The sequence below is a fragment of the Scaptodrosophila lebanonensis genome, unplaced genomic scaffold (genome assembly GCF_003285725.1).
Source record: "Scaptodrosophila lebanonensis strain 11010-0011.00,11010-0021.00 unplaced genomic scaffold, SlebRS2 tig00000184-arrow-arrow-pilon, whole genome shotgun sequence".
Lineage (NCBI taxonomy): Eukaryota > Metazoa > Arthropoda > Insecta > Diptera > Drosophilidae > Scaptodrosophila > Scaptodrosophila lebanonensis.
The window spans coordinates 342,570-365,206 of record NW_022060606.1 but is presented as its reverse complement, the minus strand read 5'-3'; the positions used below and the strand labels follow the sequence as shown (position 1 = coordinate 365,206).

Here is a 22,637-nt window from a genome sequence, read left to right as displayed (position 1 = left end):
CTGATGCAAACAACGCAGGGCTAATAAAATTGCGGCTACAACGCCAAACGATGGCACGGAATATGGCAAATGTTAAAGTTAGAATAATCTCGCTTGGTGACCAAGCTGATGCCTCAGAGCTCGAGTGCAATCTGCAAATTTTGGTAGGCTACTTTAACGATATATGCCAAACACAATCCAAAATTGAGGACCTTGCAACTACAGACAATGGTAGAACAGCTATTGAAAATCTGTACATTGAAACAAAGGCAAGGATTGTGAAGGTGCTCAACAAAACGTCAAAGGTAAACTTGTGCAACTCTAGTTTTTTGAGCTCGACAGCAGCGCCAGCTCAGCACAATCGATTGCCAAAAATGAAACTTCCTTCCTTCGAGGGACAGTATTCCGATTATAAACGCTTCATAAGTGCATTCAATAATCTGGATGACCAAGACCAAGGATTTTCTGTGATAGATAAGTTCAACTACTTGCTTAACTGTTTATCTGGACCAGCATTAGAGGTCATACAGACGTTTCAAGTCACCGAAGATAACTACCCCAAGGCTCTTCAACAGCTTAAGTCTCGATATGACAACGACGTCCTAATCTTTCTTTCAAACCTGTTTTGTTTACCACCAATGCGGAAGTCGGACGCAATAACACTTCAAAGACTGTTGGATTCTGCTTCTGCCATTAGGGGTCATTAATGCAACAATGATTCATATTACTTTATCAAAGGTGGATGCTGACACCAAGCTACAGTATTATGAAAAGCAACTTTTCGAGACACTTCCATCTTGGGAAGACTACTGCAAGTTTATTACGCATCGATGCCAATTTTTGCAGAGTCGTGCAAAGGGCGTCACATTCGGAAACCTTCACGAAACAAGGCAAGGTTCTAAACAAGGGAAGACGTCCAAGTTATTCGTCACAACCTCCTATAGGGTCTGTGACCATTGCCACTCCAATGACCATTACATCTCAACATGCACATCATTCGCTGCCTTAACTCTCGATCAACGAAAGGAATTCGTCAAAAATCACCAACTTTGCTTTAATTGTTTGAGAAGAAACCACTCTCAAAAACAATGTCCGTCGAGGTCTCGCTGCAGAGTGTGCCACGCAGCACATCATTCTCTACTATACAATTTTACTAAGGTGGTTACTCCACAAGCTGGCAACAATTGCTCGAATCTGAATGCGCAAATGAACTCTTCCTTTCAGGACTCGCCAAACTTGTCCATGGTAATGCACTCTACTGAGCGTGGCATTTTACCGACCGCAATTGTAAGAGTAAAGGACAGGTTCGGAAACTATCTGAAGTCAATCTGATCACAGGGGAGACTGCAAAGCGCTTACAGCTGGAAAAATGCCGAGTCTCACAAGCCGTGAGCGGTATAACAAATAATGTTCAGCGTATACACTATCACGTGTCAACGACGATAAGGTCCCGCACATCAGACTTCGAATAGACATCGACGTTCGCAGTCATCAAAGCAATCTGCTCCAGCAAAGCCAGCACCGACATTGACATAAATCAGTGGCATCTTTCCCAGGATGTTGTACTTGCTGATCCACTGTTTTATGAATCAAACAAGATAAATATTCTTATAAACACCGATGGATTTTTTGACGCTATCCGAACTGGAAAAATCTCTTTAGGGCCAGGCAACCCGTGCCTTTTAAATACCGCATTTCGTTGGATAGTGGGAGGAAACACAGATGCGTCTCCACCATCAAACCAGCATTACCAATGTACGCTAGTACAGGAGTCTCCTACACTCGATAGGATAATGGAACGATTTTGGAAACTTGAAGAGTTCCACACACCAGCATCCAAGCTTACCACAGAGGAACAACTCTGCGAGGATCACTTCAGTAACAATATATCTCTTTGCAACGATGGTCGTATACAAGTGCGCTTACCATTCAAAGAAGCACAAACGAATTTGGGACATTCTTACGATACCGCCTACCAACGCTTTATGGCACTCGAGCGACGATTTAACAGAAACGATGAATTGAAGAGTGCATATGCAAGCTTCATAAATGAGTATTTAACTTTAGGGCATATGTCACTGCGTCAGACTCGAGATGAAACTCAACCGCATTTCTTTATACCCCACCATTGTGTATTAAGGCCTCAAAGCTTGACTACGAACTTACGTGTCGTTTTTGACGGTTCAGCAAATCATCCTCCGGCAAGTCTTTGAATGATATATTAATGGTGGGCCCAACAATACAACAGGATCTAGTTACAACACTGTTAAAGTTCCGGTTACATAAATTTGTTCTTACTGGCGACATTACGAAAATGTACCGACAGTTCATGATAGACCCTCGTGACAGATCCTTTCAGTTTATACTTTGGAGAAGTAATCCAACAGACGAAATTCAAATTTACCAATTAAACACGGTCTATCATCAGCACCATTCTTAGCGATTCGAAGTCTGCATCATCTCGCAAGTCTATTCGAATCAGAATTTCCTGTTGGCGCATCGGTTCTTCGCACAGACTTATACGTCGACGATGTACTTACAGGTGCAGACACCATGAAGGAACTACAAGAGAAGAAAGATCAGATCACGGATTTATTAGGTAAAGCGCATTTACAGATGACCAAATTTAACAGCAATACGAAGCATTTCATTAATCCATCCACGAATGAAGTTCCTATTAAAGTTGAGGAAATAGATACAGCAAAGACTCTTGGCTTATCTTGGCGGCCAAAGCAAGACAGCTTTGTTTATCGGTACGATTTGCAACCTAAACAACAAAATACCAAACGAATGGTATTATCGGCAATTGCAAAGATGTTTGACGCTCTTGGCTTGATGAGTCCAATCGTAATTAGATGCAAAATACTCTTGCAGGATCTACACATTTAAAAGCTGGGATGGGATGAACGTCTCCCTGAAACGTTAAATCAATTATGGGACGAAATGAAAGCTGATCTTCAGAACACTCACGTGCTACAAATTCCTCGGTTCGTACACACTTCATTATCACTTAAGGGCGAAGTACACGGCTTTGCTGATGCCTCAGAGCGCGCTTATGGCTGTTGTATTTACATCCGAGTGCAAATCGATTCTCAAGTACACACAAATTTGTTGATAGCAAAATCTAGAGTCGCGCCTATTAAGGTCCAATCTCTACCGAGGTTAGAACTATGTGCAGCTGTACTACTTAACAAAACATTCCGAAAATTTCATCACAAAATTCTTCCCTACATAAGCAGTATCACCTTTTGGACAGACTCCAGGATTGTGCTCCAATGGTTGACAATGCATTCATCTAAATTAAACTGCTTCGTTGCCAATCGAATTTCTGAACTACAAGAACACGAAGGCAGTATACAGTGGCGACACGTCCCATCCTCTAAGAATCCTGCTGACATCGTATCAAGAGGATGCCGCACATTTGAACTGGAAACCAATATGTGGCTAACAGGGCCAGAGTTTTTGAAAAGACCGCATGGCGAGTGGCCAACTTTAAATCAATCATTACCGGAACCGATAGAAGTTCGCAAACAAGCATTTGTAATATGCAACGAAACGTCTCCAGATTTGCATGCAACACACATCAAACTTATCAGCACAGAACCAGAATCAATCATTGACAAGCTCATCGAAACCTCATCTTCGCACATGCGCACTCTACGAATTTTATCATTTATATACAGAGCATTTAATAGAATTCAAGCAAATCATCTCCTCAAAGTTAGCGATATCGTAAACGTACCAGCTACTGAGCTAAGCGTTACATTTTGGCGTCTAATAGGGCATATACAGCAGTCAGCGTTTTGTGAGGAGATTAAGTCAATACGCAAGGGAAAACGTATTAAACACAGCATGCAGAGCTTAGCTCCATTTATTCAAGAAATGTCAGTGGGCGGAAGAACTGTGGAAATACTTAGAGTTGGTGGGAGGCTAGCCAGATCAGAGTTACCATTCGATGCCAAGTTTCCAGCCATTATACCCTCATCTCATCGTTTTACTCGTACCTACATACAGTTTTTGCATCATCAGCACTTACATGCCAACCCCAAGGTTCTCATTTCCATAGTAAGGGAGAAAGTATGGGTGATAAATGCTAGAGCAATCGTTCGCCAGGTCGTCCGCTCTTGTATTCACTGCTTCCATTGCAAACCTCGTTTAATGGGGCAGCTGATGGGAGATCTACCGGCGGACCGCCTGCGAGGTGAACGTCCTTTTTTGATAACGGGAGTCGATTTTTGTGGACCCCTTATGACGACTCATCGACTGCGTGGACGATCAACGTATAAAACTCAGCTATTTTTGTATGTTTCGCAACAAAGGCGGTTCATATCGAACTCGTCTCAGAGCTATCAACCAATGCATTCCTTCTCTGCTTTCGAAGATTTGTCGGGCGTCGTGGACTGCCTCAAAAGCTGTATTGCGACAATGCAACAAATTTTGTTGGCGCTGCTGCAAGACTTGCAGAGTTTAAGCAAGCCGCATTGGATTCAGAGGCGATCAGCCAAATAAGACACTACAGCGCTTGCAAGGGCTTTGAGTTTCACTTCAACCCATCTCGAGCGCCACATTTTGGTGGGCTTTGGGAGGCCACAGTCAAATCAGCAAAGGCATTATTGATTAAAAACATGAGCGAAGCTAATTTGACTTTTGAAGAGCTGCAAACTCTGCTAACCGAAGTGGAAGCCATACTTAACTCACGGCCAATTGCTCCACAATCAGATGATCCCAACGACGGATGTGCTTTGACACCAGCCCATTTGATAGTCGGATCTTCGCTACTTACAGCTCCCGAAGAACTATTATACAAGCCAGAGTCTTCCACTCATCTTCGTTACCTCGACCGCTGGCAAAAGGTGACTTTCTTAAAACAACAATTCTGGCAAATGTGGTACCGCGATTATATCCACACACTACAACGTCGATCCAAATGGACTTCAAACCAGGCAAACATTCGTGAAGGACAACTTGTGATTGTCCATGAAGACAATACACCTTCTCAAATATGGATCCTTGCTCGCGTGACCGCAGCCATCGCTGGAAAGGATGGAAAGGTCCGAGTAGTCGATCTCCAGACTAGCAAGGGTACGCTACGCCACCCAATCCACAAACTAGCACCACTGCCCCTCGATTAGTTTAAAGGAATCTAGATCCTTTCAACGGGGGGAGGATGTTGGAGGAGAATCGACCATATTAGCATAATTATTTTGTTTAATTTAAATTTCACATTTGCTGTTGAAAACTATGTAAGCTTTCTGGCAACATTATTAATTACAAAATGCACCCCTGTAATGAGAAAGCGGAGTGACTGGATATAATATACTTTCGCTCTCTCACTTCGCTTGCAGCCATAAAAGAAGATACATGTATGAATAAAGAAACCCACTGAAGTTAAATCGTGCGCGCTACAATCAATCCGTCGCATTTGCAAAATAAGAAAGAGGATTTAGGAACACTTACGTCCATTGGAGTATCATTGCGAAACGCAATTCCATCCAAAGGCAGGTCTGGAAACAATGTGTATGTATCTACATTTTCATTTCTTCTATGCATGATGGGCCATGGCCCGCACATTTATATCCTCATTCAGAGTGTGCTTGCGACCAGTGACGGGCGGCAGAGGCAGAACAGCACATGTGCGGGATGTGAAGGCATTAGGTTCATACGCACCAACGCCGACGAGGGCAGCGACAGCGGCGAAACGACGAGCGCGGTGATGCATCCGCAGCAGCCGCAGCCACAACAACATAACGACAGCGGCGTTGATGTGGACGGCAGATGCATACCACTGGTACATAATCAGCCGACGCGTACTGCAGGTCGTCTATCATCAGCAGCAATTAGAGGCAGGTCGAGCGAGCTCCGACTAAGAGAAATATTTATTAATTTCGGCGCGGGATGCAGCACGTTGCCCAGAAATTACCAAAAATATTCCGCGCACCGGAATTTGAATTCGAACACGCGGCGAAAAGGGCGAACTACCAGAGTGAAGGGTTGCTATCGACAACAAAGCGACAGGATGGCAGCGCTAGAGGCTGGCTGTTAAAAAAAAGGTAAAAGAGATAAAAGATGGACGTAAAGATAAGGGCTTTGAAGTCAAAATGGCAATGAACATAATAAATAGAAATAAAATTCCCCAACCAATGTTCAAGGTAGAACTGACGCCTGACTGTATGCCTATAAGTAAAAGTTAAAATCACCCAATTTACAAGATACAATATCTATTACACCGTAGAATCACCGTTGAGGAACCGCACAAACGAAATGGACGTGCCCAATGCACAAACTATCAGGAATATGGACACACAAAAACCTATTGCACCCTAACCGCAGTCTGTGTTGCCTACGGGGATGTACCTGCCCTGTAAATAAGGAGGACTCCTCAGCGAAAAAATGTAGCAACTGTGGGTGAAACCACACTGCCAACTTTAGAGGTTGCCCTGCCTAAAAGGAATTAAAAAGTCGCATAAGCCTGCAAAAATCCGCAGCTCGAAACTCAGTCATCCGACAAAATTGCTGTACTTACCATCAACTACGATTCCAGGAGTATCTTTCGCTAAGACGTTAAGTTAAAACCAACGAGTGGTACGTCTCAGTCTCTCAACAAACCACTGCAGGAATAATGAATCCCATCTGGCAACTCTAACAAATACAATGGTAACAATACAACAAACGATGCAGGAAATTATGCACAATCAAAATCTCGTCCTGGAACTACTAATCAAACAGAAATCTACTTAAATGGCTTCACTAAAAATATGTTTTTGGAATGCGAATAGCATTTCACGGCACAAATACGAGCTCTTGCAATTCTTCAATCAACACGACATTGACGCCATGCTCATATCAGAGACTCACCTAACAAACACAAATTATTTTCATCTCAAGGGCTACAACTTCTATACGACCAATCATTCCGATGGTAAGGCTCATGGAGGTACTGGTATCCTGATAAAGCGTCACATAAGGCACTATCCGTTGCCTTCATTTGCCTCAACTTATCTACAGGCCACAGCAATTAATATCGAAACACAAAGCGGCTATTTAAGCCTACTCGCAGTATACTGTCCATCGCGCTTCTCCGTTTTCTGAGGCAGAATTTGTACATTTCTTCGACCTACTAGGTGACCGCTTCATAGCAGCTGGTGACTACAATGCCAAACACACACATTGGGGATCCCGACTCATCAACCCAAAAGGAAGACAACTGTATAACGCTATAATAACACCACGAAACAAGCTTGACTTTATTTCTCCGGGCGGGCCCACATATTGGCCCACAGATCCAAAGAAGCAACCAGACTTGATTGATTTTTCTGTTACCACAGACTCAGATTTGTGTGGAGCACTTAACAGATCTATCATCGGATCACTCGCCAATCCTTGTTCACCTTTCTGGCCACACACAGTACTCGGAGCGCCCACACTTAACTTCTAGAAAAACTGACTAGTTTAATTACAGGAAGTATGTAAGTTCCCATATTGATGGCAGCCCAAACACATACTGCAAAGGCGACATTGATACAGTTGAAGCATTAGAGTCTGTGATGTCACTGGCGGCAAAACATTCCACTCCAGAAATCACAGATATTACGTTACAAAAGCAGTTGTGTTCCCAGGCATATTGAAGAGCTGCTACGAAATAAGAGAAGGCTTCGGCGGGAGTGGCAAGTGCACAGATCACCTGACTCAAAGGAGCGGTTAAAAATAGTCAACCATCTACTACGCATATCCCTAGAAGATGAGAAACACCGAGCTCAAATGGAATATATGGAGGAACTCTCCCCAAACAGCAAACGATTCCCATTGTGGAAAGCCAAATCAGATGTATGTCCACCAATCGAGAGTAAATCACTATTACGTACACAAAGAGGAAAGTGGGCTCGCATCAACAAAGAGAAGGCAAATCTATTTGCCGCTCATTTAGAAAAAGTCTTTAAACCACATCCAGCAACAAATAGCTTTGTGCTCCCACTACCCAATCATCTTGAAGCTACCACGCCTATCGTATTCCAAGCAAGAGAATTTCCAAGTGTCGTTAAGGGCCAAGTTTCAAAGCAAAAAAAGGCCACGATTTAAAGTCGGAAAGGACAAGTCTCAGCCATAATATATAGACCCATCAGTCTCCTGCCGTGCCTATCGAAGATATTCGAAAAACTACTCCTGATTCGCATCAAGCAGCACGTACAGGGTGCGCCATCTTTTATGTCGGTATGCAAACATTGAATATCCTTGAAAATAAACAACCGATTTTCAAGTATGAGATATTTTTATTTAATTTGGTTCTGTACAATTTCTTGAACTGAGGTTTTTCAAACTGGTCTACTCAAGTCAATCGGTTCACTAATGACAAAGTTATTCAATATCTACATACCGACATAAAAGATGGCGCACCCTGTACATACCAACAGTGCAATCCTAATTTGGTTTTCGCGAAAAACATGGAACCATTGAACAAGTCAACCGAATAACCTCTGAGATACGAAATGCATTTGAAAAACGAGAGTATTGCTGCGCTGTTTTTCTGAATGTCGCCAGAGACTTTGACCGCGTTTGACTGGATGGCTTAGTTCACAAAATCAAAATATTACTTCCACAGAACATCCATAAAATACTGGAGTTATACCTTCAGTAAAGAAATTTTTAGTTAGTTGCAAAGTTAGATGCAAAGATTTCCTCTCCCAATAACATCCAATTGAAGCTGGTCTACCCCAAGGGAGCGTGCTTGGACCGACACTGTATATCATATACACAGCAGATATACCGACAAACACTCATACTACAATTTCGACCTTTGCTGATAATACTGCCATCCTAAGTCGCTCCAAGTGCCCAACAAGAGCTACAGAACTCTTATCATCTCACCTCGTGGCCATAGAAGAATGACTAGCAAACTGGCGCATACATGTAAACGAGCAAAAGTGCAAACCTTTACCCTAAACAAACAAAACTGTCCTCCATTGTCGCTAAAAAATATCAATATTCCACAAAAAACCGATGTAACATACTGTAAAAAATATATTACTGTTTTATGCCCGGAACTCAAATAAGAGCGACTGTATGCTGCGTGTGTTCCTTTATTACTAGTTTTATATGTACAATGGATATATGTATTAGTTATTATTCGTGTGTATGAGTATAAGAGTAAGGTTTACAAGGTAGAACGTTTGAAATGAAACGATTAGTTCTTGTGTGCTTATTTTAGGGTATTTTGTTAGTAAATTTTCACATCCTCGGCCCCGGCAAGCTCGATTGGATTTCCAAAGGGTAGAGAAGTTGAACAGGCCGGCGCAGGATTTGTTGATTCTTTGATCTGATGTCGCAAGCTCTAGTTCTTCCATCTCGTCCAGTGTATGTTTTGACTACTACACCAAGTTTCCATAGTAGTCGCGCCTGATTATCATCGTGCACCAGTACGACGTCACCTTCAGTTAAGCTTCGACTCGGTTTTGACCTGTTAAAATAAAGAGTTCGTAATTGAGCGAGGTATTCCTCGCGCCAACGCTTTATGTAGCGCTGCATCAAATTGGTTCTGTGGTGCCACATTTGCGCCAAATTGCTTCCACCTGTCGTGAAGCCTTCGCCACCTAGTAGTTTGGCCTCTCCCATAAAGTGGGCTGGTGTGAGAGGCTCTAAATCGTTAGAGTCAGTGGTGATGTACGTAAGAGGTCTTTGGTTAACTACGCATTCCACTTCGGTGAGCAGTATCTCCAAGTTTGTTTTGCTAAGGCTAGCTTTTCCAATGGCAGCTCTTAGGCAGCCTTTTACAGTGCGCACAAGTCTTTCCCAGAATCCGCCCCACCAGGCTGCTCGTTCTGGGATGAACTGCCAATTTATACCTCCATTGGCCGCATATTGCTGAATCTTGCTGTTTTCCATCAACTTCTCCAGTTTCTGCAGTTCCAGGCTGGCTCTTTTGAACGTCTTTGCATTGTCGGATATTATAGTTTTGACCGGTCCTCGCCTTGCTACAAATTTACGAAGCGCACCTATGCAGCTTTCGACAGTCATATCCGCTACCAGCTCCAAATGTACACCGCGTATAGCAGCGCAAGTAAATAGCATAATGTAGACTTTACGATTGCTTGGTCCCTCTTCTGTTGCTATATAAAGCGGACCAGCAAAATCCAGTCCTGTTGTTTCGAATGCTTTGCTTGTAGTCAATTGATTCGTTGGTAGAGTTGTCCAAGGTTCGGATGCGCTCTTGCCATGTAGCCGTCTGCACACCACACACCTGCCCAGTACGTTCTTGATCAGCTGGCGCCCTTTTATTATCCAAAATCTTTTGCGAATTTGTGTTAATGTAGCGTTTATACCACAATGCATTATTCTCTGATGAGCATCTCTAATAACCAATTCTGAAAAATGTGAATTTTTCGGTAAAATTATTGGATTATATAGCGTTTCAAAATTAGGGTTGGGTAAACGCCCTGTAAGCCTCAATACTCCATCAGTCATGGCTGGACTTAAGCAGATGATCCTTGAGTCTCTTGGTAAGTCTTTGCCGGATTTCAGTGCTTCAATTTCGGGTAAGAATTCTTTTCCTTGTATAAAACGAATCCAACATAGCTCGGCTGCCTGTAGCTCTGCAAATGATAGCGCCTCGTTGATCTCGTTGTGTGTGTCTACTCCGTTAGTTGTGCGTTTTCGGAGACGTTCTATAAAACGTAACACAAAGCCGGTTACACTAAGCATTTTTCGCAGTGTGCTATATCGTTGAACAGGAAATAGTGGTTCCGCTTTGCTGCCAAGATCGTCTTCTTTCTCCCCTACGATAGTTAAAATTGTATTTATGGTTGGCCATTCGTAGATTGTCAATTCAAGCCATTTTGGGCCTCGCTTCCAAAGTTCTGATCCTAGGAGCCTTTTAGCTGTTATACCGCGTGTCAGAAGATCAGCTGGGTTGCAATTTCCTTGACAATGTCGCCACTCGTATATATTTGTGAGTTTGTTTATTTCGGCCACCATTGATTTAATTGAAGACATTGGCTGCCCGCATCCTGAAATCCAGTTTAGCACAATGCTTGAGTTCGACCACATGTAGGTCGAAGAGACGCCGAGCTTTAGCTCCTTCTTTAGATATTGAGCAAGTCTAGAGGCCACCAATGCTGCCGTAAGTTCAAGCTTCGGTAAGGCGGCTCCACTACTCTCTTTGATTGGGCTTACTCTATTTTTGGAACAAACAAATTTTATTTGTATTTCGCCATTCATCCCCACTTCTCTTAAGTAAGCGACTGCTCCATAAGCAGCAGGGCTTGCGTCTGCGAAAATGTGCTGTTCTAGGTCCTCCATATTTCCCGACACCATACACCGTTGCAGGGAAAAATCTTCAAGCAATGCCATATCCTCTCGCCAGGCCATAAACTCGTCTGATAGTCCCGTGGTGAGTGTTGCATCCCATTTTAGATTCTCCTTCCATTTTTTTTTTTGGACAAAATTTTTATGTTTATTGTAAATGGACTGAGAATGCCCAATGGATCATAAATTCTGGCCAAAGCTCGAAATACGTTGCGTTTTGTTGGACGTAGAGTCTGAACATACGTTATGATCGGTTTTAGGTCTACACTCAATTCGTCCGTTATAGTGTCCCATTGGAATCCAAGCACCTTTTGAACTGTTGCTAAATTTACATCAGTTCCTTTAAATTTCCCTTTAAGTTCTGCATCGTTAGAGTTCCATTTTCGCAAGTTAAAGCTTGCGCCTTGCATGATGATCTTTGATTGGTAGTAAAGATCCTCTGCATCCCTTAATGTAGCCACACTGGTTACCAAGTCGTCAACATAAAATGAGTCTTGCAGTTTCTGGCATATGGCTGCATGCGCCGGATCCTGCATTTGCAAGTGCTGCTGAATTGTTGACGTCAATAAAAATGGGCTGCATGTTACTCCAAATGTAACACGTGTCATTCGATACTCCGCAATTTTCGGATATGGTGTGCCAATAGATGCTACTGATGCATACCAAAAGAACCGGTGGTAATCACGATCGGATTCATCTATAGATATTTGCAGAAACGCCTTTTCGATATCCGCAACGATAGCAATTCTATGGCAACGAAATCTTATTAAAACAGCAGTTAAATCTGTTAATAAATTGATACCTGGGCTAAGATGATCATTCAATGAAGAAGCTCCATGTTCGCTGGCTGAGGCATCGAAAACAATGCGCACCTTAGTTGTCGCTTTGTCGAGCCGATAGACCGGATGATGGGGCATATAGTATGCCTTCTGGGTTTCACCCAAAACAGGCGCTGCTTCAGCCACGCCACTACTCAATAGCTCTCTGATGCCAGCATCGTATTCCTCTAATTTATCAGAATTTTTGAGCAATTTATTGCCCAAACTGCTTAGCCGATTCTTTGCATTTTGTTTGTTGTCATGCAAATTGTCCTTTGGAAGCTTCCATGGTAAGAGCACTGAGTAGCGCCCGTCTATATGGCGTATTTCGGCTGCCTGTACTGCAGCTTGCTGTTCGGAGTACGACGATATGCCAATACTCTCCAAATTCCAAAATTGCTCAATGTCGAATGCTTCGCGATGCTCCAGAATATTTAAAACGCACCTTGATTCGCCTTGACCTTCCCCATAATGACCTTGTATTGTCCAACCGAAGAAAGTTTCTACTGCGACTAAGTTTCCTGCTAATAGTTCACGATTATTGTTATTAAATTTCCAGTAGTTGTCTTGACCAATCAGTAAATTAATGCCTGGAATTAGCTTTTCTTGGGCTACAATGCTTTCAGCCATATTTTTGTTTGATTGTTTATTTAAACGCGGCACAGGCAATACATCTTCGCATATGTTCGGCACTATAGTTGCATAAATCTCCACGGTTTCATCCGAGTACTGACTCTTTACATTAATAATTGTGCGTTTGAATTGTGTGGCCCGTGATTGTTTACCAGTTTGGCCGAATGCGACGATTCTAGTTCTTTCCGTACCTACGACCGGCAACTTTAAATGTTTTGCTAAACGTTCCGTCACGTAGGTGCATTGGCTCCCGTTATCCATTATAATCCGGGACAACACCTTTATTTCACCACTTATAAGAACCGCCTTGGCTGTTTGTAAATAAATCTCATTGTTTACGCGATGCACCATTGTACTGAGTGTCGCCGTCTCTGTGTGTTGTTCTTGTTCACCGCCTTGTTTCTGATTTGCCTTGCCATCGCACATAGCTGTAATGTGCCGCCCGCTACAAATTGAACATTTTAAATGCTGATTTTTACAAAATCTTGCCGTATGATTTGGTTTAGCGCACCTGAAACAGCTTCCCTTACTACGCAATATCTTTTTTCGCAACTCAATGCCTACTGTCTTATCTTTACACTCCTTTGTGTCGTGATTCGTACGTTTGCAAAATATGCATTGTTTTTGTTTCGCTTGTTCGACAGCATATAGCCCTACTGCCGTCGCATTGCCAGCTGCTCGCGTGATTTTGGTTTCCTTGCCGTCTCGTTCTCTCTTATCCCTATTTCCAACTTAGCGACTGTACTTACAGCTCGGTCATCATATTCAATAATTACGTCATAATCTCTTTCCTTTTCATCTTCGCCAAATGGCGCTGACAAAGCTTGCTCATCTGCACATTTTAGGTTTGCGTGTGCGTTTTTTAGTCGTTGCACGTACACGCTCAAGCCCTCCTCAGTGACATCCTCGGCCACCTTGAGGTATTTGTCGATATTATTACACAACTTGGTTAGTTGTGTTCTGCATGTGGATCTATAAGCGGGATCCATCTTTTTGATTATATATTTAATCAACGCCTTGAGTAACTGAAACACGCCCGTTAGTTATTCTTCTTGATTATATATGTCTAATCAACCTCATTAATTTTAGAATAACGACAGACACTTCGTTCCCGGGTTTCGGCACCATGTAAAAAATATATTACTGTTTTATGCCCGGAACTCAAATAAGAGCGACTGTATGCTGCGTGTGTTCCTTTATTACTAGTTTTATATGTACAATGGATATATGTATTAGTTATTATTCGTGTGTATGAGTATAAGAGTAAGGTTTACAAGGTAGAACGTTTGAAATGAAACGATTAGTTCTTGTGTGCTTATTTTAGGGTATTTTGTTAGTAAATTTTCACACATACCTTGGTGTCCATTTGGGTAGACGGCTTACTTGGCGCAAACACATCGAAGCGAAGAGAGATCAACTGAAACTAAAAGCTATTAATCTACATTGGCTTATAAACGTCCGTTCACCACTAAAACTGGAGTACAAAGTACTCTTGTAGAATGCAGTTCTCAAACCAATTTGGACATATGGCTCTGAGCTATGGGGAAACGCTTAGTAATTTAGAGTTAATCGAGAGAGCTCAATCGAAAATACTGAGAACCATCACTGGGTCACCCAGGTACATACGGAGTGGAAGTATACGGAAAGATTTAAATGTGGGATCTGTTAAAGACGAAATCGCCAGGGTGAAAGCAAAGTACCAGCTTAACCCTGACCGGAACCATCCAAATAGACTTGCGCAGAATTTAACTTGGCAGACTAGCCATACACGACTCCAGCGAAGAGACTTCCCAACCCAGCAATAACAGTTAGGGCCATAATTCAAATATTTAATTGTAATTAATTAAAGAACTATATTAGATTAAGATTTGACTACTTATCGTAAGTCTCCGAGAGAGAAGATTCGATAAATAAATAAAACTTGAAAAAAAAGTTACAGGTAGCGTCGACAGGTGGAGGACACGAGGAACGACAACTCTGCCACTCAGCTGTAATTTTTAATTGTCATTCAATTTTTGGCGCAACAAATTGATGAGGCGACTGCTGATATGCGCAAGAAGCAGATTGCATATGATTGTGACTCAGCGAGTTGTCGCATTCGTGAAGGTGCAAAAGGAGGTTCTGCTTTAGAGAACATGGACATCAGCACGCAGACGTGAGATCCGATTTTGTTATATGTCAAACTCATACGCTGTATGAACAATCCGTATCGGATACCCGACAACTACAGTCGATCAAGGATTATCTTTCCTTCCTAGAGCACCGCTTTTTGGCATTGGAGGCCATCGGAAAAGAGCAGGACCCGAAAGAGAAACACAAATCGTGCACAGCTGCTACAACTGATGCAGATACAACATGCCCATTTTGCAAACAACGCAACCACCGCATATTTCAATGCGAAAGGTTTCAGTCGATGTCAGACCCACAACGCCTAACCTGGGCACAACAAAAAAGGTTATGCGTTAACTGTTTTGGGACAAAACATAGAACTCAAGAATACCGTTCCCGAGGATGTTTTCAATGCAATAAAAAACACAATACGTTATTGCATCTACAGTTGCATCTACAACCAGGAGCTGCCACCAACCGCCCGGGTCATCGTTCAGAGCCAAAATGGGATCCCTGCCAACCGACATATCGCTGGCAAACCCACATTTTCACAAGCCTGGGAAGATTGACTTGATCCTGGGTGCTGAGCATTATTTCGCATTAATGTGGCCCGAAACTATGCAAGTCGGGACACAGCTGCCGTCACTACAAAACTTCCACCTTGGATGGATTGTAGCTGGAAAGGTTAACATGACATCCAAGGATAGAACAACCTGTTCAGTTCCGAGAAGCCCTAATGATATGCATGGATTAATAAAGCGTTTTGGGAAAGACAAAATCCTAGAAGCCGCCAAGCCACAGCCCACACACACTGAAAAACGGTGTAAAGAACACATCGTCCAGAATCGTCCAAAAGGTATCAAGGGAAGACTAAAGTCACAAATTCCTGAAAACATTTCAGTCGGGGGGAGCCTTGTGCCTTGGGGTATATGGAGAAGGAGCAGAAACGGAAGATATCAGCACCACATCACTGCGCCGGAAAACGAGACAGTCATACTACTAAGCTAAGAGTAGTAGTGGACTCGGCAGCTACAAATAACGGACCAGTTAAAATACCCAAACCATTGGGTCTACAATCAATAGCTACTATTCTGCTAGCAAATATTACAAAGTCAGCCAGATTCTCAATCCTAGCACCACAGTTACATAAATGCTGACCTAACTACTGATCGTCAACATACAATACGTCGCTGTCGTAGCATTTATTACACCTAAGCCACTGCTTTTGTCAGCCGTCTCTGCTACCGCTGTTTTTCGCTGCTGCTGTCCGATACCGCTGATATGGCGGAACTGAGCAACTTCATTTAGATATAAATAGCGTAATTATCTTTAAGCAAATCATTTGTAGAAATATCGAATAAACAATAAAGACATTCGTAGCGAACTCTACGTGTTCTTTGTCACTACAACTCATAGTTCACCTGGTTACAAGTCGGTTGCCGGTTGCGACAATAATACTGTTGCTAGTTTATGTGCTAGCAGCAACAAGCACTCAACTATAAATTAATGTTGGCCAAATTTGCATAAAATAAATTAATATTTTAACGAAAAGTAATATCATGTACATATATCGGTCCTTGGAAATTGGACTACCATATACACATGCATACAAATAAATTAAATATTAAATATCGACATTCTCCTAACTATTCGATTTACAAAGAAAAATTTGTGTATCCATTCACTGTGCATCGTGATCGCTCTGTGACGGGACGAAAAAACCGACACATGCCCATCTCTAGCATCTCAGCTGATCGCATATTTACAAGCGATTTACCGTTTGTGCTAAACAGTTGCGTCAGCTAACAACGCTACAAATGTATTTTGAAGAATGTTATAAGCGTTAAGCTTATTCCGTGAATGTATTCTTACGATTTACAAAAGCAGAAACATGCCTTTTACACTCACAACATTCATATTCAAAAAACACATATGGATAAGTGTTGAACTGAATACATACACTTATATGTATATGTATGTACATGCATATGAGGATAGATAGCGCCTGCATCAACAAATAAGATCTACATATCAGCGTTGCCAGACGTCCGAATTTTGGACGTCCCGATTTGTAAATCGAAATGAAATGACGCGCGCGGGACAGGCTCAGTCCCGCTTTTCGGGAATAACTCGACCATGCGTGCAGCGTGCTGAGGAATTTCGGACGAGTTGCACTTATAAGTGAGGACTGTATGTTAAATTTTACAGTGTTTAATTCTAGAAACTACTGGCCCTCAATGTCACAATCTATATATTTATGCATATGTACATATATATCTATTTAATGTAAATACATGTTTATGTATGTACATATGTACATACATATATGTATATAAAATAGTTTGTATTTTTTGTATTGGGGCTTTATTGGTGCACGAAATAAATTGTATGAATTTATGTAAATATCTATGTGTGCATGTAAGTATGTGCAATCAACGCACAGCCCAAATAGTAAGCGTTAAGAAGCTGTCAAAGTGTGGGTGAGTACCAAGAAGTCGTTTACGAAATTTGGAAATCCGATTAACTTTAGACTTGGTTTTATGTATTTACTCTGAGAAAGAATACAAGACAAACTCCGTTATATTTTTGTAACTTTTCATTAAAGAGTAGAAGAAATAATTATGATATATGTATATACATATGTATGTATGCTCATTCAAATGTTGTGCAGTTGCATAAGTTGACCAATTAACTTTGCCAAATTGTACAGCTTTTAATTCTAGAGATTACTTGCCTTGATGTATCGATATCATCTCTATATATATAAAACAGTCCTGACTGACTGACAACGTACAGCCCAAACGGTAAAAGCTAGGAAGCTGAAATTTGGACTCAAGTATCCTTTCATAGTGTAGGTGCCCTAAGAAGGGATTTTGGAAAATTAGAGCTCCAAAGGGGGGAAACGAGCTCCAAAGTTTGTCTGAAAATTCTGCATTTCTACATTTTTTATAATCTATACAAGAATACAAACAAAACTGCATACTCGAAATTTGTGGTGGAGCTTGAATTATCGGGGTTTTAATATTTATTCACCTTTTCAAATGAAAAGTTTGTGTTATAAATTTTTTCCGATCGATTTCAAATTTGGGGACTGTAATCTACGTAACTAGGATGAGAGGACGAAAGATATATCAAATCCCATGATTTGGAAGAACATTCACCTTTTTGAGTCTTTAAAACGCTTCACCAACTTCTGAACAAAATTCTCTGTCTATCTTATATATAAGAGGATATTTGAGGTTATGTCTCAAAACGCTTAGTCAACGGGGCATACATTGCAAAACCCGTGCCCATACGTCTGTTAAGAAGTGCACAGTGTTGCTCTTCACTTGTATATTTCGTTTTGTAGGCAATTAAGGACTCACTCTTGTTACAGAAAAAAGTATAAAAGGCTAAGGTGGGAGAGAGAGAAGGCGCTGCCGTGAACGCACTCTCTGCATTTAGCCCTACTGCAACAGGAAACCGATGAGCAGATCTATTTGCGAGCTTCGGTAGAAGGAAGGGTCGGCCAGCTCTAAGTTTGGTAGGTCTTCCAAAGCGTTGGACGGGATCGTACATACCCTGCCAAATTTGAAAGAATGAAGGCTGACATGTCGACTAGTAGCGTTGGAAGACGAGACAAACTTCAGGCTGTACAGTTTGCACACTGGATTGTGGATTCATAGTTGCTGACTGTATATTACGATTGGATGTAATGGCAGCCACAACATGCGAGGATACGCTTGTAGCTGGGAACGATGGTGGAGAAGTATCACGATGCAGAAGTGTATTGTGGCGCTTTTTGCACGTGAAGCAGTTGTGGACACTTGTGCAATCTTTCAACGGATGCCCTCTGGCAAAACAGTTGAGGTAGAGTTTCTGCAGTTTAGTAGCCGCTGCCCTCTCGTTGACGAACATCTGGAGGAAACGAGGACAAAAGCGGATCGGACGATTTTCCGTTGAGCACAGCATGCACTTCTCTGCTTTAATGCTGATGTTGGCTTTAAAGGTATTTAGCATTCTGGGTACATTTTCTTTACTGTGTAAAGGTTTAAAATCGTCAATTGCCTCGTTCGGTGGCGCTCTATCAGAAATGCGTTCAGCTCAAGCCAGGTCGGAATTTCGGATTTATTATCTAAAGATTGTTCCCACAGTGAAAGAGTTAACTTTGGAAGCTTCACGGACAAATGTTTTTCGGTGGCCTTTTCACGATCGCTTGACATGCTGGGAGCCTCCTTGAGGCTTATTGGATGAACACGGCAGAGATGTAGGCAGAGTCCAAATAGGTGGCGTTTTGGACGGCGCCACTTGTGGATTTAAATTTTAATTAAATTTATATATTTATGGCAAATTCAGCCACCAATTGTATTTTTTAATGAATTTTAATAGTTCAGCAGACATAATGTGAAGGGGTTGGCTGCTTGATTATTGTAGGGGGCCGTTTTTCTTCCAAAATGAAGACGGCTGGTACGTGTGATGGGTGCTGGCTTATTGTAAACTTTATGTGCAATGTTTGGGGTTAATGTAATGCACAGTGATTTGTGTATATGTGTGTGTTTGTGACCGAAACTGCACTGGGGGCACTTGCGGTGTGTAGCGTCGCGCGTAAGTTTTCCAACTAAACCTAGAGCTCAGCGGAGGCTGCGCTCGCAGCTTAAACGTTCGCGTGGGAGGAGGCTTCGGCTGTGGTGGATTTTTCCCTTACTGCTCGCGTGCATTGAAGAACGCATATCGGGATGCTCTCAGTACCGCGCTTGCAGTTGTTTATGCCTACGCGGAAGCAGCTGTTGTAGGATACGGCCCATGCAGCTATTAAATATGCGGACACCGTCGTGCGTGCCTGCATGATGGGGGTGCTCCACTGTCAAATGAGGTGGGCACTAGCGAAGAGTGTGGTTCTTCTGGTGGAGCGGTATGCGGCAGGCTGGAGAGTGTACGAATGCGCCGACGCAATGAGATGCGGGTTCTTTGCTCATTGAAATTCTTGTAGACAAAGACACAATGGATTTCCGCTCCGAAATGCCCACCGGTCCGGTCAAAATCCATCCAAAAATAGTCTCTTGGCCCAGTAAGCTACCGCAAATGTTTGTTCGGACACTATCCAGTAGGATTGATGGCAGCGTATCTGCTCCGATAAGCAGATCTATCGGCGAGCTTCGGAAGAAAGAGGGGTCAGCCAATTGTAGGTTTGGCAAGTCTTTCAAGGTGTCGTGGGGGTATTGTGGAAGATGGTAGAGTCCCTGCCAAACTTGGAAGAACAAAGGCTGAAATCTCAATTTGCAGCCTTGGTTTTGAGAGCGACACAAGCATGAAATTGCACATCTTGTGTACGTCGCCGGAAATGGCTTGGTTGAGCCCGTTTACTTCGACCTGTATATTCTGGAACGACAAGTTGATCGTGTTAAGCAAGCGTTCGAATATGAATGTGCCCCCTGATCCAGAGTCGATTAGGGTACGTGCGGTGTGAATCGTGCCCAATAAAGAATATTCACTACGGCGGTGCCCAAAAGTACACCTTGAATGTTGGAAGCGAAGTAGCTTTGAACGTTGGACGAAGTGGGCTGAATGTTCGGATTCGGATTTTTGGCAGCCGTAGCGTGCGTGGATGCACTTGTAGCTGGAAAGGATGTTGAGTGAGCATCATGTGGATGTAGACCTGTGGACTGAATTTGGAAGTTGATGGAGCAGCTACAGCGTGTGTGGGTGCGCTTGTAGCTGGAGGAACCGAGGGCATAATCGGATTGGATGGTTTTCCTTAGCTCATAGCGAGCACGTTGGTGCTTTGACGCTAATCTGCGCCTCGAAAGAGTTCACCCTTTTGAGTTCAAACGCTTTCCGTGCAATGGGTTTGGATTGATACTGCGCGTTGCGAGAACGTTTTGATTCCTCCATGGACTCCAGAGCCCGACAGCGCTCTGTAAGGAATGAATTTATTTCAGCCCAAACTGGAATATCGGGTTTTCCTTTAAGGAATGCTCCCATAAAGATAAAGTCATGTCCGGTAGCTTGGATGCGCACAAGAACACCAGAACACAATCCCACTGGCTGGTGTCAAACTTTGTATGCTCTAGAGCTGTCAAGCACCCTTAGATCGTGCTTTGAAGTTCCTTTATTGCCGTCCCGGACTCTTGAGTTATAGGGGAAAGGTCGAGCAGGATGGTCAGCTGGCTATTCACTTAAAGTCCTCTATTTTCAAACCGCCTCTTTAAATTCGCCCATGCGAATTCAAAACTATTGTTGGTAAGGGGGGATTTGGCGACAATTTCTTGTCTTGAGTGTGAAGACGGACGCGTCGGTCGAAGAAGCGGCGCTAATTTTAGCTTCGTACTGGCTCAACCTATCGGACACTGCTATGAATTCATTCACATAGGTGGGGCCGCATTCTGCCTTCGGCGACATCGTCCGGGTAGTCCGTTTATCACCGGCAGGAGGGATGGTCCCGTGGCCACTTCCGATTTCGGAGCTTCTCCTTCCATATTTAATAATGCGGATTTAGAAATTTATTGCGAATGAAGCGGAAATAATCTTCAACTTGCTGACCAAATACAAGTTCGATAACGGAACGACTGAAAAACTTTTTCTCTTTGGCATAGCTAAAAATTCTTTGGAAGTAATTAAATTGCTTTGAATTTTCTTTATTAATTGATTAGGAAAAAATATATATATTATATTTTGTCAATTTAGCAAATGGGCTATTAATATAATTTTGGAACAAGCGGGAAAAATGGAACGATGAAAATGCACAGGAACAACGGGTTGAGTTTCCGCTGGTTGGCACTCACGTATTGAATACCGACGGTGACGAAAAAAAACTTCTTGCCAAAAGCTTCGGAAAATGTGTATACCCTTGATAGACAGGGTATAAAAAACGGCGCACCTGTTTTGGCTCCTCTCTCGATGCGTGCCGTTAGCACCGTTCGATGTCGTTCGCTTGTGCTGAGCTGCGCGCTGGAAATTGTATGAAGCGACAAAACAACAGGAGGCCAACAATATATGCAAACGTATGGGCAATGAAATAATTTTTTGCTACAAATTTGCACGGAAGCTTTATTGTGTGCAATATAATTATGGAAAACGGAAAATAATAAAGTAAGATGATACATTTTCAATCTACTACTTTTATTATAAGTTTAGAAATTGTGCAAGAGCAGTGCGCGGCAACACAAAATAAAAAGAAATTAAAATTAAATAGAATTACAATAATTTTTTTAGGTATAGATATTAAAGAGCAACAAAAGTGTTATTCAGACCTTAAGAAATAAGGTATGCATGATTTAATCGAACTGACAGAGCTCTCATGGCCAAAGAGATGGCTCAATTGATTATATTTGCAACATAGAGCCCGAAACGAACTGTGCAAATCGTAGTTGATGGTACAGCTACTAAGGTTTAAGGGAGCAAAAAAACTTGTAGGTCTTTGAGGAACCGTAAAGTTAATTTGGCTAACAAGCACCGAAGACTCGGTTTCGCCAGAAATTAATTATTTATAAAAACAACACCTAATGAGATCCGGCGATTAGCAAGTGATGGAAGACTTAACAATTGTAGCCTGTGAGAATATGGTGGTAGAGGGTCAGCTCTACTCCATCCAAGACCACGTAAGGCAAACAAAAGAAATTGTTTTTGAAAAACTTCAATGCGATCTTTATGAATTGCATATTGCGGGCACCAGATATTACAACAATATTCTAAGGTAGGCCGCACAAGAGCCGTATACAAAATTAGAGTTGTGTAGGGGTCCTAGAGTGCCCTTTGTTTTATTAACAACTAGCAGGTCTGTCCCGTCTTTGCTGGGCTAAGTAAAATGTGCTTATAATTATAAGT

At 42.4% G+C, this 22,637-nt stretch overlaps 2 protein-coding genes across 2 annotated transcripts; both read right to left on the bottom strand.

Annotated features, from left to right (window-relative positions):
* Positions 1-9,407: 9,407 nt before the first annotated feature.
* LOC115629972 lies at positions 9,408-10,302 on the bottom strand. Its single transcript, XM_030526593.1, has 2 exons — positions 9,480-10,302; positions 9,408-9,430 (listed from the first exon to the last, which is right to left on the bottom strand). The coding sequence occupies exons 1-2, from the start codon at positions 10,300-10,302 to the stop codon at positions 9,408-9,410; spliced, it is 846 nt and encodes a 281-aa protein (XP_030382453.1).
* A 57-nt stretch (positions 10,303-10,359) lies between these two features.
* On the bottom strand, positions 10,360-13,331 carry LOC115629971. The gene is made up of 2 exons (XM_030526590.1): positions 13,237-13,331; positions 10,360-13,170 (listed from the first exon to the last, which is right to left on the bottom strand). The coding sequence occupies exon 2, from the start codon at positions 13,149-13,151 to the stop codon at positions 11,379-11,381; it is 1,773 nt and encodes a 590-aa protein (XP_030382450.1). The 5' UTR covers positions 13,152-13,170; positions 13,237-13,331; the 3' UTR covers positions 10,360-11,378.
* Between the last annotated feature and the right edge of the window lie 9,306 nt (positions 13,332-22,637).